This window comes from Arvicola amphibius, chromosome 6 (assembly GCF_903992535.2).
Source record: "Arvicola amphibius chromosome 6, mArvAmp1.2, whole genome shotgun sequence".
In the NCBI taxonomy this organism is placed as follows: domain Eukaryota; kingdom Metazoa; phylum Chordata; class Mammalia; order Rodentia; family Cricetidae; genus Arvicola; species Arvicola amphibius.
This window is the reverse complement of record NC_052052.2, coordinates 102,912,910-102,927,007: the sequence shown is the minus strand read 5'-3', so window position 1 is coordinate 102,927,007 and position 14,098 is coordinate 102,912,910. Positions and strand designations below refer to the sequence as shown.

Sequence of the window (14,098 nt, the reverse complement as noted above, 5' to 3'; positions counted from 1 at the left end):
ACTTCAGCAAGCCAACCATTGTCTTGATCTAACTCAATGAAAAAAGTACAGATAAATTTTTATTACCTGTCTAACAATGGTAGAGCTTGGTCACTACATATAGGCAGACAGAATGCTAGTTTCTAACCTTAGACTACTCTGCATGTGTCTAAGAAGTCCATATAATATATATTAAATCCTTACATTAATATGCATAATTATTGTGTTATATATTATATATTATATATCTTAAAAGTGAGGGACCTGGTGAAATAACTTAACATGAAGAGTCAGAGCCACCTGCTGCCAAGCCTGACAACCTGAGTTGAAACCTCAGTATCCACCTGGTGGAAGGAAAGAACCAACCTCCACATGTGTGCTATGAATAACACACACAAATGTGCACACACACACATATGCAAGCTTGCATACATTCATGAGTGCATTCATAACAAATAAATGCAAAAATATTAAAGAAGGCCATAAAATAAACACATGTAATGTGTGAAAAGGCTCTAAGGAAGAAACTACCTCAAAACATTCTCTTACCCCACTGACAAGTAAATATACAAATATGCTCTCATCTTAATGTTTTTTAAATAAATGATTGGGAGGATTTTCGCAGTGTACTTCTGGTGGCCAGGAACTCTCTATGAAAGCTAGGTAGGACTCAAACTATAGAGTTCTACCTGCCTCTGCCTCCTGAGTGCTGAGATTAAAGGCATGTGCTACCCATCATGCTTGGAATTTTAAATAAATCATTAAGGTATACACAGATTACTTTTTAGTAATTTCCTATTATATTAGAACTTCAAGCAAGAAGTTAATTAAGTAATCATATACATACTTGTATTGGGCAGGAATCTTACTATACAGCTCAGTCTTATAAGAAAATTAAATAAGCTTACTTTTTAAGCACATACCCTCCACTAATTTGCCTTACATTTCTTCTTTACTAGAACTTTTCTTGGCTTATCTAATTACTGGATTAAAGACTCTAAGGTTTCTTAACCAAAAAATTACAAATAGTGAAGGGAGCTGGAGAGAGAAGTTTTTACTAGATTAATACAACCTAGCCTTTGTTTAAAAAACAAACAATTTTAATTATTTTTTCTCTGATCTTTCAAGTACAGGACACTACAATATCTGCAAACTCCAGCAGCTTTTAAGTCAATATATTCAGTGCTATAAAGAAGGTAGTATGTGACTCATACAGATTACAACCTAGTGGGAGAAACTGATGAGTGAAAAAGATCTTCAAAGTATCTAACATGTAAACTGTGTTATGTACAATACAGAAAGAAATAAAGAAGATAACTAACATCAGGGAGAAGTTCCCAATTTTAGGTTAGATGACTATGAACAATCATATCCTATAAGTGATATTAGAGTACATTCTTGAAGGAACTAAAAAGGCTGAGCCTTGCAGCTACTATGAGGACAAGAAAATACCCCACAAGAAGAAGCCAGTGGGAAAGCCTTGAGAGGAAACTGTCCCACCCACACATTCAGGAGATACTAGGGAGCCAGGAATTGAATGAAAGGAGTTAGCACAAGGCAAAGAGTGAGGTCCTGCAACACCCTGAGGATCACTCTTAGCACTTGAGCTTTATTGTGGACGAATAGGGGAGGTACTAGGAGATTCTGATCAGAAAGTGGCATGACTTTAACTCACTTTAGAAGGATCCTTCTAATTGTTTGTGTGAACAGCTAAAACAGTGAGAGAAAGGGGCAAGGGCTGAGGCAGGAAGACAGGAAGCTCCAGAAGAAAAATTACAGTGGATCGGGGTAGCAGAAGTAAAGATGAAGTCAAAAAATTCTGAGTACACCTGGATGGCCAAGCTCAAAGCATTGGTTGAGAGATGAGACGGGGGTCTGAGGAGATCTCGTCAAAGACAACCCAGAAGACTGTGGGTTGGAGTCGGGGAGAAGAGCATACATTCACTGTGATGGGGACATTTGTCTACTGGGCAGATCTGTGACCCAACAGGCCAAGGAAAAGATCAAAATTCAAAATCTAAAGTATGGATTTTGTGACACTAGGGAGGTGTTGCAGGAACTCCTTCCACTCCTTCAGCCAATAGCTGCTGAGATAACATCCTATTGGGGCGTGGTCTCTCGCTTTAAACATGCGGCCACTTCCCTCCACTACCCTCCACTTGCGCTCTGGCTTCTGGCACCATCCCAGACAACAGCCCTCTGCACAATCAGGAAGGGATTCGCTTCGCCAGAAGCGGAGCGAGTGGAGGAAAATGGCCGCGTTTTTTTTTTTTTTTTTTTTTTTAAAGAGAGAGACCACGCCCCAATGGGCTGGTATCTCAGCGGCTATTGGCTGAAGGAGCGGAAGGAGCTCCAGCAACAGGGAGGGAGGGAGGGAGGGAGCAAGCCTTGGGCAAAACTATCATAAGACAGAGACTATCTGTTATGGTTACAACAGCATTGGAGCTGAGGGAAGATGGAGGCGGATGGAGGTCCTGTGGTGGTGTCAGTGGGCCAGATGATTAGTAAAGCAGGGCAAGGCAGAAGCAAATCCTTATGCTGCCACTTAGTAGAGTCTAACACAAAGTTCCCATAAGGCAGAACTCACAAGATGGTCACCATCACTGCCTCTTCCTTTTCATGTACTCTTGATCGACACAGACTGCTTTCCTGACCAGCAGCCTCCATGTCACTTCAGCACTAAAGACCTGAGTCCCATATCAATCACCTCCCATCTTGCCTCAAATGCTCTCCTCTAGTCACTGGACAGAGGGCTTCTCACAGGCAGGGAAAAAAAAAAAAAAAAACAAAGAAACAAAAAAAAAAAAACAAAGAAAAAAACCAAAGAAACAAAAAAATGTCCTTTCCTAGGTCCTGGGATAGTAAGCAGAATGTAGTCAAGGGCAAGACACCCACCACCCAGCGATGTGGCCACTGAAAGTTCCCTGTCAAAGCATCTAGGCTACGATGCTGCCAGAGAGTCTGACAACCTTTCACCTGCAGGTGTTCACAGCTGTTCTTTATATATGCAAATAACAATTCTTCACATCTTAAGGGTTTTCTACAGTCTTGATTTTCAAAAAAATTTGATCTCAGAAAATTTTCCTAAAATATTTTTCAAATTATAATTAATTTCACCTGCATTGTCTGAAGCTCAGCCCCTTCCCCAGTAGAATACACACACACACACACACACAAAATACCTTCACTTCGTTCTACAGTTCATTTTGGAAGAGAACGGAGGAGTAAACTGATTCTGAGCAATTCAAACTTCCAATCTCTACTTCCCAGGTATACCCAGGAGTAGCCCCAGCTCCTGGCTAAGGAGTGAACAATGTTTACAGAAAAGCTGACGGGTGACTGTGTCACTTGTCTAGTCCTTAAATGTGAAAAGGTAACCGATGATGGGAAATGTTCTATGCATTACTTGAGGGGAGCTGATAAAATCTCATGGACAGCTACATCCTATGGAGCTACAGTCTAGAATGGTGCTGTATTATCCAGAGCGTACATACTCATCAGTCGGGATGCTTACTCTTAATGACTTATTGTTATACCCATAGATTAGTATAACTGCCAAGCCTCATCAGAGAAACTTCTTTTACAGTGGATGGTGATTAATCCAGAAACTCACAACTGTTCAGGTGTAGAGAATAAGGGATTGTGAAATGCTCAGTCTGAAATGGGACATCTATACCACACCCTCTCCTCTGAGGCTCAGATATTATGATAGAAGAGCCTAAGCGTCACAGACAGTGGATATTATAAGGAAACTGTTTTCTGGACACGGCAGGGCAGTTGTACATATGAGCTCACAGTAGTTGTGACAGCATGCATAAGATCTGCACAGACCCAAACCAGACAAATTTCAGTTGGAGAAGGGAGGTAAGGAAGAAGCCACACCCCTAGTTCAGAAGCTGTTGGAAGCTGACAGCTGTTGGGAGAGGGAGAGTCAATTTTCTTTACGGGTTGACCACTCTCCAGTGAAGGCCACACATTCAGGAATATCTGGGCAGCACAAACTGTCCTTGATGAGAATAAAAACAAAAAAAGGACACAGAGTTGAATGGGTAGGAAAAGAGGATGGGAGAAAGGTGTGATCAAAATACACTGTGTGTACTTTTCAAAGAATTAACAAAAATGAGAGAGAGAAAAAAAACTGAATACCCTCCACCACTCCCCCCCACACAATATGGATGGATGGAAATTCCTGCCACATAGAAGTGTTTCATACAGGTAGAGCCTTGAGCTGGGGCTGAGCATTTCAGACTGCTGACCTTTTCCTTACTTTTTTTGTTTGTTTTTTGTTTTGTTTTTGTTTTTTCCATACAGTGTTTCTCTGCAACTTTGGAGCCTGTCCTGGAACTAATTCTTGTAGACCAAACTGACCTTGAACTCACAGAGATCCTCCTGCCTCTGCCTCCCGAGTGTTGGGATTAAAGGTATGCGCCACCACCACCCAGCTCCTTTTGCCGTAATTTTAAAGAAAGATGAGAATCTTATAAATTCTCCTAAACTTATTTCACCCTTATTTGAATTCCTTTCATAAGAGCAATACAACTATGGTCAAATTCTAACGATGCCAATTACATATGATTCAGCACTCAAATATCACAAAAGCAGATTCTGTTCCTCTAGAGGAAATTCATCAATAACTACAAATAAACAAAGAGCCACACTTACCCGGTCTGCAGCTGCATTATGATATGGAAGCTCCTCCTCACTGCAGAGAATAACAACATACATGAAATGGTTGAAATCAGAGCACATTTTTACTGATTGTATCCTACAGGCAGCATGTATTATATGTAATATGTCACTATAAGAGATACAGGTTTCATGTTTCCTGCCATTCCACCGAATTCAACAACAAATAATGCTGGTCTATAATGATAACACTGTTCATCTTCAAACACAGTAGTCTCTGTCCTACAGGGAGCAGTTTGAAGTAAGCTACCGCCTGACTACACCAAACTCACGTTGCTAGCTAGAGGCACATTGAATATTTCTGTCATGGCAGAAAATTCTGTTGGAGAACTCTGCCCTAGACCAGTGCTCAGCAACTCCTGTCACAGTCAGCAGGAAATGTTCTAGGCTTTGCCAGTCACACACTCTTTCTCACAACTCCCTGGACTCTAGTGTGGCACTGCTCACAAACAACAGGGACACTAAGCTCTACAGAACTTCTACAAACCAAGTGGTAAACTGGATTTGGCCCTAACCCACGGGTCAGTCTGCCATCTTGTGCCCTAGACTATCACTTTCGCTCCTGGATCAAACTACTGCCTAAAATAAATTATTACCTAAAATTTTGCATAAAGAAAAAAAATATGGAGCCAGGCCTGGAGGAAGAGGACTGAAATCCCAGCTAATCAAGGGGGTGCATAGAAGAAAAATACCAAATTCAACAACTTCCTGAGTTTCAATGAGTGCAAAGCCTGCCTTGGCAACTTAGTGGGACCCCCATCTCAAAGTAAAATCATAAAATGAAGGTTGCGGGAGCAGGAGAGATGGCTCAGTTTGTAGTAGTGCTTGCTATGCAAGCATGAGGACCTGAGTTTAATCCTTAGCAACTGTGTGTGCGTGCACAAACACAGAGAGACACACACAGACACACACACACACAGAGACACACACACACACACAGACACACACACACGGAGGCTAAAGATGTAATTCAGTGGTAAGATATGGTACATTTCTGGCAAGAGTGGGGCCTTATGTTTAATTACCATTATCAAAAAAAGAGAAAAGTTGGCTGGCTTCCAATGGAATTGTGAATTAAAAGGAAACTTCTACTTTTAATCTGTAAAATAAAGCTTTACTGCTATAACTTCAACAGTATTTTTTAATATAAAAAGAAGAAAACCATTTCTCTGGTTCATGTATGCCATCACCTCTAATATTAAAATATCCTGAGACTCATATTAACTGTTAGTAATAAATAAATTATTTCATATAAACAAAGTTGATTTCAGCAGCTTTCTCAATAGTATGGATGTTTTGGCAATAATATGTGCATATTCTTGCTTCTGTTTTCTCTTGAGATCAAGTGGCATGATTTTGAAAACATGACAGGTTATTATTCAAGAGCTAGCATTTCTATGTCATTCTTTGCTTCTCTGAAGAGTCCTTAGATGAACCATTGAGCCACAGCAATGAAACAGACAAAAGTGGTATAAAAGCCAAAACAGAAGAATTTAGAGAGAAAACCCAAATCCCATTTTTCATAAATAATCAAGATTTTCATTTATTCACTTAGCCTAACACAGAAATATTCAATACAACATAATCCAGAACACTTAAATCTTCTTCAGCTATTGCCAGAGTGTACAAATCAGAAGGGCACGGACTGAGTAAATCAAATACAGGTTTCAGTACTCATGCGGATGACAGCAAGATTGGGTTCTCATATCTTATATCTAAAACTTTCCATGTGGAATCTGTTGTGTTCACAGACTTTGCTCTCAAATCTCTGTGGTGACATATACTGAGGCTCACAGTCATCTGAGAACAGAGAATGCCACCTCACTAGGAGTCCTGTGTGTTGTCCAGAACATGAGCTGGAATAGTCAAGGTATTCAGTAAATATGCCAAACAGATGGGTACTAAAAATCACGTTTTATGTCAATAGTCTGTATCTTTCGTTTTTCTTTCCTTCCTTCCTTTCTTTTTTCCTTTTAAGACAAGATTTCTCTGTGTAGCCCTGACTGACCTGAAACTCACTTTGTAAGACCAGGTTGGTCTGCCTCTCCATTCTAAGTGTTGGGATTAAAGGCGTGTACCACCACATTGGCTCCAATAATCTCTATCTTGCTACCAAAACCTCCATCAAGTAGAAAAGAGGAAAGAACACAGTTTGGAATACATAGATGAGTATTCCTTCAGGTCAGCAAACCATGACCCACAGGTCAAATCTTGTTTGTTGTCTATTTCAGTAAATAAAGTTTGAATGGCACACTGTCATTCTTACTCATTTAGACACTGTGGTTGTTTTCACACTACAGCAGCAGAGCTGAGTCATGGTGACAAAGACACATGGTCTCTACAAATCCAAAACCACTTAGCACCTGGTTCTTGGTAACACATGACTACTATCTATCCTCTGCTCTAAGCAGTGGTTCTCAACCTTCCTAATGCTGCAACCCTTTAAAACAGTTTCTCATGTTGTGGTGACCCCAACACACAAAAATTATTTCATAGGAATTTCATAACTGTAATTTTGCTACTGTTATGAATTGTAATGTAAATAACAGGTTATCTGCTATTCGACCCCTGTGGTGGTAGCAACCCACTAGAGGAGAAGTGCTGCTTTAGAGACTATGGCCTGCAGACACCTGAGGACTACTCAGAACACTGCTGATGAGCAGCCCTCCAAATAGTGAGTGAACACAGCAGAAACCAGAAGATAGAAAAAACCCGAGCTGGCATGCTTTTCATCTGGATTAGGTTTTAATTTGGTATTACTAAGTATGTCTCTGTCATTTCTCAACAATTCATGGGAATATTTCTGTAAATGTGAAATAAACATTCACTTGGACACCTAATCGTTAAGAGTTAAAATCAGTTAAGCAGAATATACTGACTAGGGTTCAATTCTGTTTTTAAAGCAAATTTTATCTAAGTTTAGATTCAATCTAGTTAAAATTTACATATAAAACTGATAAAAGAGTTCTCAAGCCTTTCTAATCAAAACAGATAATCTTGATAAGCAAGGGAACAGATAGGCAGTCCACTACATTTTATAAATATACAAATTTGAATAAATAGTTGAGCATCTGATGCTTAGAGTTAATTTGATCTCCTCTATTTTTGGTAGTTTCCTTTTACTGCTTTCTCCTATTAAAAGCATGTGACCTAAAAGCATTATTTACCATTGTTCAAATGCCAAGCATTTTGTCCAGCAGAGCTATGGTAACCAGTTTTGATTTAAACTTCTACAACCACTTAAGCAAACTCAACTTTTCCACTCTGTAGCTGCAACCCCCATCCCAGGCTGTTTTGCCAATAGCTTCTGGACATATTGTGAATGCTGTTATCAAACCAAGTCAATCTATACTGTGTTAACTACTTTTACTCCTTTACTCATCATAACAAAGAATTTAAGTTTCTAAAGCTGTATCTAGATATGAACTGAGCAATATCCAGAGAAGGCTGGGAGGTTGTTCTTTTTATTGTATTGACAATTAATTTAAAATCTAATTTCAATTGCAGCAGCTATCAAGACTTATACATAGCTAAGATAGGAGAGGTGCTCTTTAATTAAGGTGTGAAAGAAAGTTAACATCTGGATGCTTACAGCAAAAACTTTATCCAACAGTATGATAAAGCCACTGTGGCAAGGTGATAAAAGGTGCCTGCAGCAAACTCTGGGAAAAGTGTTTTACTGAGAGTAGGCACTGTTACAAAAACCAACTGATGCCGGGCGGTGGTGGCGCACGCCTTTAATCCCAGCACTCCGGAGGCAGAGGCAGGTGGATCTCTGTGAGTTCGAGGCCAGCCTGGTCTACAAGAGCTAGTTCCAGGCCAGGCTCTAAAAAAGCTGCAGAGAAACCCTGTCTCAAAAAAAAAAAAAAAAAAAAAAAAAACCCAACTGATAAAGCCTAAGGTCACACTGGAATCCACTCCTCTGCCTCATCATTTCCATTTAGGCTTCTGGTTTGGGACTCCAACATAAAACAAAAAAAGGGTTTCTTTTGAATGAATGTGACATCATGAGAACTAATACCAATCAGTCTCATTTTCAAAAATGTGGTGACCTTTGCTATCTTAGTATAGATGCCATTTCAGCCTCCTCTCTAGTCATCTCAAAGCACTTACCCTGTATTTCTCTCACTAAATCAAAAGAAGGCAGTAACAGGCAGCACACCACAGCAACTCAGAACATGGCTCTGGAGTGAGACCTGTCCTAGACCCACCCCATCCTAGGAGCTGACACTGTCCATAAACTCAGCAATTTACTTGAGCTCTTTAACTATAGGTTCACCATCTAAAAACTAGAGAAAGAAAACCCACCCCAAAGAAGTTTTGAATGAGTAAATGCTTAGAACACCCCTGACAGCAGCAAGGGCTCAATGAGCGCTCACTACTACTATCAAGGTAACTTATCAACTAATATTCCCCACTACAACTAATCACACGTTGGCTCAAAGTTGAAAATACAAAATAAAATAAAAACAAACAAACAAGGAAAAAACAAAAACCCTGACTACAACTTTCCAACTGACAGATACAGTTAGGATCTTGGGCAACATGTTTGTAACACTTAAAAACAGACAAGAAAGAAAATTTACGTAATTAACAGACCCTTTTGGAATGTATGAGGTTTTTTTTATATACACTTCATACTACTTGGATTATACTATAATTCTAAAAAACACACTATCGTGTGTATAGAATGGTCAGAATGAACTGAATTGCATCCTATCTGCTGAATCAAAACCTAGTGTAGTGCAGAATCCAGAAATCTTTTTCAACTGATTCTAATGTGCAATTGTACTTCAAAATTTGATTCGCATCCCAGTTCTGCACTTGATTCACACAAATGTACAATGGCTTCCCATCACAGTTGTGGCTATGTTTGATGATGGTGTAGAGGAGGGAGGAGGGAGAAGGAGGAGAAAAGGAAGGAGAAAGAGGAAGTGAAAGAAAAGAAGAGGGAGAAATAAAAATAATGAAGCAGGAGTTGAGAACAATAATTTCATTGTAGGCACTGTTCTGTTGTCTACCAAAGTTCAAAGTCTCTGGATTAATAACTATCCAGGAGAAAATTTCAGATAGGCACCATCTCAAAGCATAATAAGAACTTTATAAATATAAATAGGATTTCTTCAAAGCCTCTAAACACTTATGATATATATAAGACAATTTTGATTCTTTTCAATAGATGAAGTATGAAATCATTCACTGACAAGAAGCCAGTGTACAGCAAAAAGAATGCACATTGCTAAAAGGCACACCAACTTAGCTAACACTAGGACCTAAACAAGCAGACTGACAGCAGTCTGCAGGATATTTTTAAGAGACAGATATCCTTTAAATGAATTACTTTATAGTAGTCTAGCCCCCTCTCTAGAGTTTTTATACATCAGCCAAGATAAATAGAGTTAATTTTGAAAAGCATTATCATGATTACATTTATAACTATAAGGAAGATGAATGGCATTTTTTCCATTGCTTATTTATAGGCAACACTCATATTCTAATTGCTAGTTACTTTAAAATTCATCTATGTCAAATCAAATGCTTTATAATTATTTTAAAAATATAAACTGCTATCCATGTGCATTTAACTCTGTTAAATAATTAATACGACACATTTACGCACTCACTGTGCTCTTTACAAAACACGAATGGTATAAAGGTTATATCCTTAACTATGGCTCAATTTTAACCACAATAGTTTAAAATCCTAGGAACCAGAAAATATGCGAGAGCACTCCTGGAGTCTTAGAAAAATTCTAAATTTAATACAGATGACCATAGTAAGATTTTAACTGAAAAACAACAGCTTCCAACCTGTGTGACTTACTGTAAAAAGCCAAATCTATCAGTTACTTTGTAAACGAGATAATCAGCATCTTCCCAAGGCTCAATTTCCGCACCCTCTCGCCCCTAAAACAAGAGATGACAAAAGGACTTATTGAGAATTTATAACACCGAGTATTTTACTGAGACAGATCAAAAACATGACTATTTTTTAACTCAACTATTTTTGGCAATGTAATCACTGCTCCTTAATTATTAGCTATGGAAAGTACTGTGTCAGCAAGAGCTAACATAGCTACTTCTCCATCAAAACATGTCCTGAGAGAAGTCAATGAGCAAGAAAGCTACTGCAGAAGAAACTGGTACACCTTAACCTTAAGTGCTGAAGTGAACTGTCCAGAACAGGCCTTTCATGCAAATCTCTCCGAGAAGGCAATGTGTGCTTTGTTTCTCCACTGTTTGGTTTCCCAACTACACTGGCCCTGAACCCACTCTTATTGCCAAAGCAAAAAAATTACTTCCAAAAGGGTATAGTGGCATATGTATTTAATCCCAGCACTCAAAAGGCACAGGCAGGTGGAAAGTGGATCTCTATGAGTTCAAGGCTTGGCAAACTGAGAGCACTCTTCAGTTTGTAGTTTGTAGTATGAACGTGCAAGGACTACTTGGCAATGGCTCTCATGTTCTCTGTCCTCTCCACTTGCACAGCACTGTCCCCTGCTGATCCCTTGCAGTTCTCTTCATGCACTCCAACTCTCTGATGATTGCTTTTTTATAGGTAACTCTTAACTGCTGGTGCACTGGAAATGCTTTCCCCAGCTCACCATTCTAAGTACTCTAGGGATCACTTATTCATAGGCTAACACTGAAAAGTTTAGGACGCCCAAATACAATGTACCAACCCTTCAAATTTTAGACTTCTAGAAACTTCTTCCATTTAAGTGTATTTTATAATGGCTGCTCATATGTTTTCCTTCGAGCAGACTATGAACATTTTATGGGCAAGGACTGTCAGAAATCATTTTTGTATAACTTTTAAAAAGGTTTCCCAGTGCCTACCTTAGGCTAGCTACGTATGAGTGAGCCCTGCATAGTGGGGAAAAAGTGACTGCAAGTATGAATAACCAGTGCTAAGTGCCAACAGTGCCAAGTGATGCAGATGTAGAACACGGCACCTACAAATGTTATGACCCATTAAAAGAGACAAATATGGAGAAATTATTGATATAAATTGATTATAACCTTTTACATCAAAACTAAGAAATATTCCATGATAAGGTGATACAAAGAAAGAAAGGGAAAGAAGATGGGAGGGGAACAGAGAGGAGGGGACAACGAACACCAACAATATCTGTACAGGCCATAAAGAAATCTGCTCTTTTATAAATACTTCCCTGCTGGCTAGTTTTCTTAGAATTAGGAGGTGCTATGTAGACTATTAGGGGAGAAGAGATCAGCAGTCTGACCCAGTTGTGAACTCTGAAAACTACAATAATGACCAGCCTGGCAGCTCATGCCTATAGGAAGTTAAGGCCCAAGAGGAGCCAATCTGGAGTTGGTCTGGCGCTGTCAGAGTGATAATGCCTAGCCAATGAAGGGTAACCATGTGATGCTGCCTGAGGGCCTACCAACAAGTGCTGTCAGAGGTCCTGATCATGTCTAGTGAAATGAGGGGTGGCCATGCAATGTCAACAGATGGGAACGGCAGGGTGCTGAAGGCATGTAAGACACCCACCTCACCCCACCCCTGTTAACTTGTTAACTAACAAGTCTGCTGTAACCCTTTCACCGGACTCCTGGCATCTTTGTAGGTTGACATGGCACCTGACAGGAGATGGATGTCAGGAGAGATAGAGGCAGTTTCTCTGGTCTCTGGAAGGTTGCACATGCTCCACTGGGTAGCTGCACACCCATGGGCAAAAAGGAGAGAGGGAGAATTCTCAGAAATAAGAGAAAAAAGAGTTGAACTCAATGTTCTCACAAAGGGAACAAACTCCTTGTTATTTCAGCTCTCCGAAAATTAAGCCCTTTTCTATTTATATGGATTTTTTTAAATAAAGCCTACTCAAAGAATAAATAAAGATACTTACTCTGTCATATTTAGCAACTATTTCAGCTCGTTCCTGAGCAAGTTTGAGTGCTACATCCTGGTCCGAATCTGTGGAGAGATCAAATTTAGATGGACTGTTAACCTGAGAACAATAGTCATAAAACTAATAAAACATAAGAGCAAAGTGCCTACAACAAAAAAATTAATAAAATCAAAATGAGCTAGATGTAGCTTCAGAATACCAACGGATCTATCTGTTTTCACTGTGTATAAACTCAGAGCATAAATTTACTACCACAGCAAACACTTCTAGGACAACAAATCTAAGCCTCTGCTGTGGTCTTAATTTCAATCAGATGTGCCCCTCACACACCTCCATGTTTGAGCATCTGGTCTTGAGCTGGTGGTGCTATTTTGGGACACAGAACCTTGCCTTGACTGGAAGATGGGGTTGGAGGTGACAGGGCAGGCCTTGAACATAGAGCCCAGCCTAGAGCCTCTCTCTGCTTGCTGGTTTAACACCGTTCGAGAGGGCTCTGCAACATGTTCCTGCCACCCTGCCTTCCTAGCCATTGCCCAGAAACCATAAACCAAAATAAATATGTCTTTCCTCACACTGCTTGTATAAGGTATAATATTTGCTCACCTTGACAAGGAAAGTAACTAATACTGTACTCGAAATCAACTTTGAATTTAAATCTTCATAGAACTAGGAATAGAAACTGAAACGGAAAACTCTTATGTTTTCAGGGGTGGGGGGAGAGTTTTAACTGGGAAATGAGAGTCAAGGCAATGCAGGGAGAGAGACGGGAGAAAGGATAAACAACACTAAGGATGCTAAGAGCCAGAGGAAACATTATTTTATGTTTGCTTAAAAATAACATATGTACAACTGGTCCTAGTTTGCTTTCTATTGCTGTGATAAAACATTCTGACCCAAAACAACTTGGGAGTATGCTGACTAGGTATTTTGTTAACTTGGCATACACTAGAGATACCCTAAAGAGGGACTCTCACTTGAGAAATAGTCACCCTCTGTCCATGGGGCATTTTCTTAACTAATGATTGATATGGGAGAGGCCAGCCCACTGTGGGCAGTGCTACTCCAGGGCAGGTGGTCCTGGGTTGTATAAGAAAGTAACCTGAACTAGTCACGAAGAGCAACAGTAAGTAGCTTGCTCCACCCATGGGCTCTGCTTCAGTTCCTGCCCTTACTTCACTCAGTGACAGACTGTGACCACGAAACACTTTCATCCACAAGTTGGTTTTGATCTATGTTTCATCAAAGGAACAGATAGGTGAGTGAGTGGGCGGATGGACAGATGGATGGATGGACGAACGGACGGACGGACGAACAGACAGACAGACAGAGACTGACTGCAGGTACTATGATAAAAATAAAGGGCAAGAGATGCTGCCTGCACCTACTGGACAAAAGAAGTGACTGACTAGTGTCCGGCTAGACAGCTCCATCTTTAGGCCTTAGGCCCTGGGACACATCCCATGCCCCTCCCCCACCCATTGCAGCCCAACTAGCCAATCAGCCTCCACTCCCATTGGACCCTGTAATCTACAAGTCCCACTCCGCCCCACAAACCCAAC

General features: G+C 40.1%; 1 protein-coding gene across 3 annotated transcripts in view; it reads right to left on the bottom strand.

Moving 5' to 3' along the window:
- Usp6nl (USP6 N-terminal like) overlaps positions 1-14,098 on the bottom strand; it is a 131,530-nt gene that overhangs the window by 43,527 nt on the left and 73,905 nt on the right. For 2 of the 3 annotated variants that reach the window (XM_038333903.1, XM_038333902.1), the window contains 3 exons: positions 12,537-12,604; positions 10,490-10,572; positions 4,642-4,681 (listed from right to left, as the gene is read on the bottom strand). In XM_038333903.1, coding sequence (XP_038189831.1) covers positions 4,642-4,681; positions 10,490-10,572; positions 12,537-12,604 — 191 coding nt within the window. Of the gene's footprint in view, positions 1-4,641; positions 4,682-10,476; positions 10,573-12,536; positions 12,605-14,098 lie in introns of those variants that run through there. The other variant, XM_038333904.1, reaches the window with a different exon arrangement.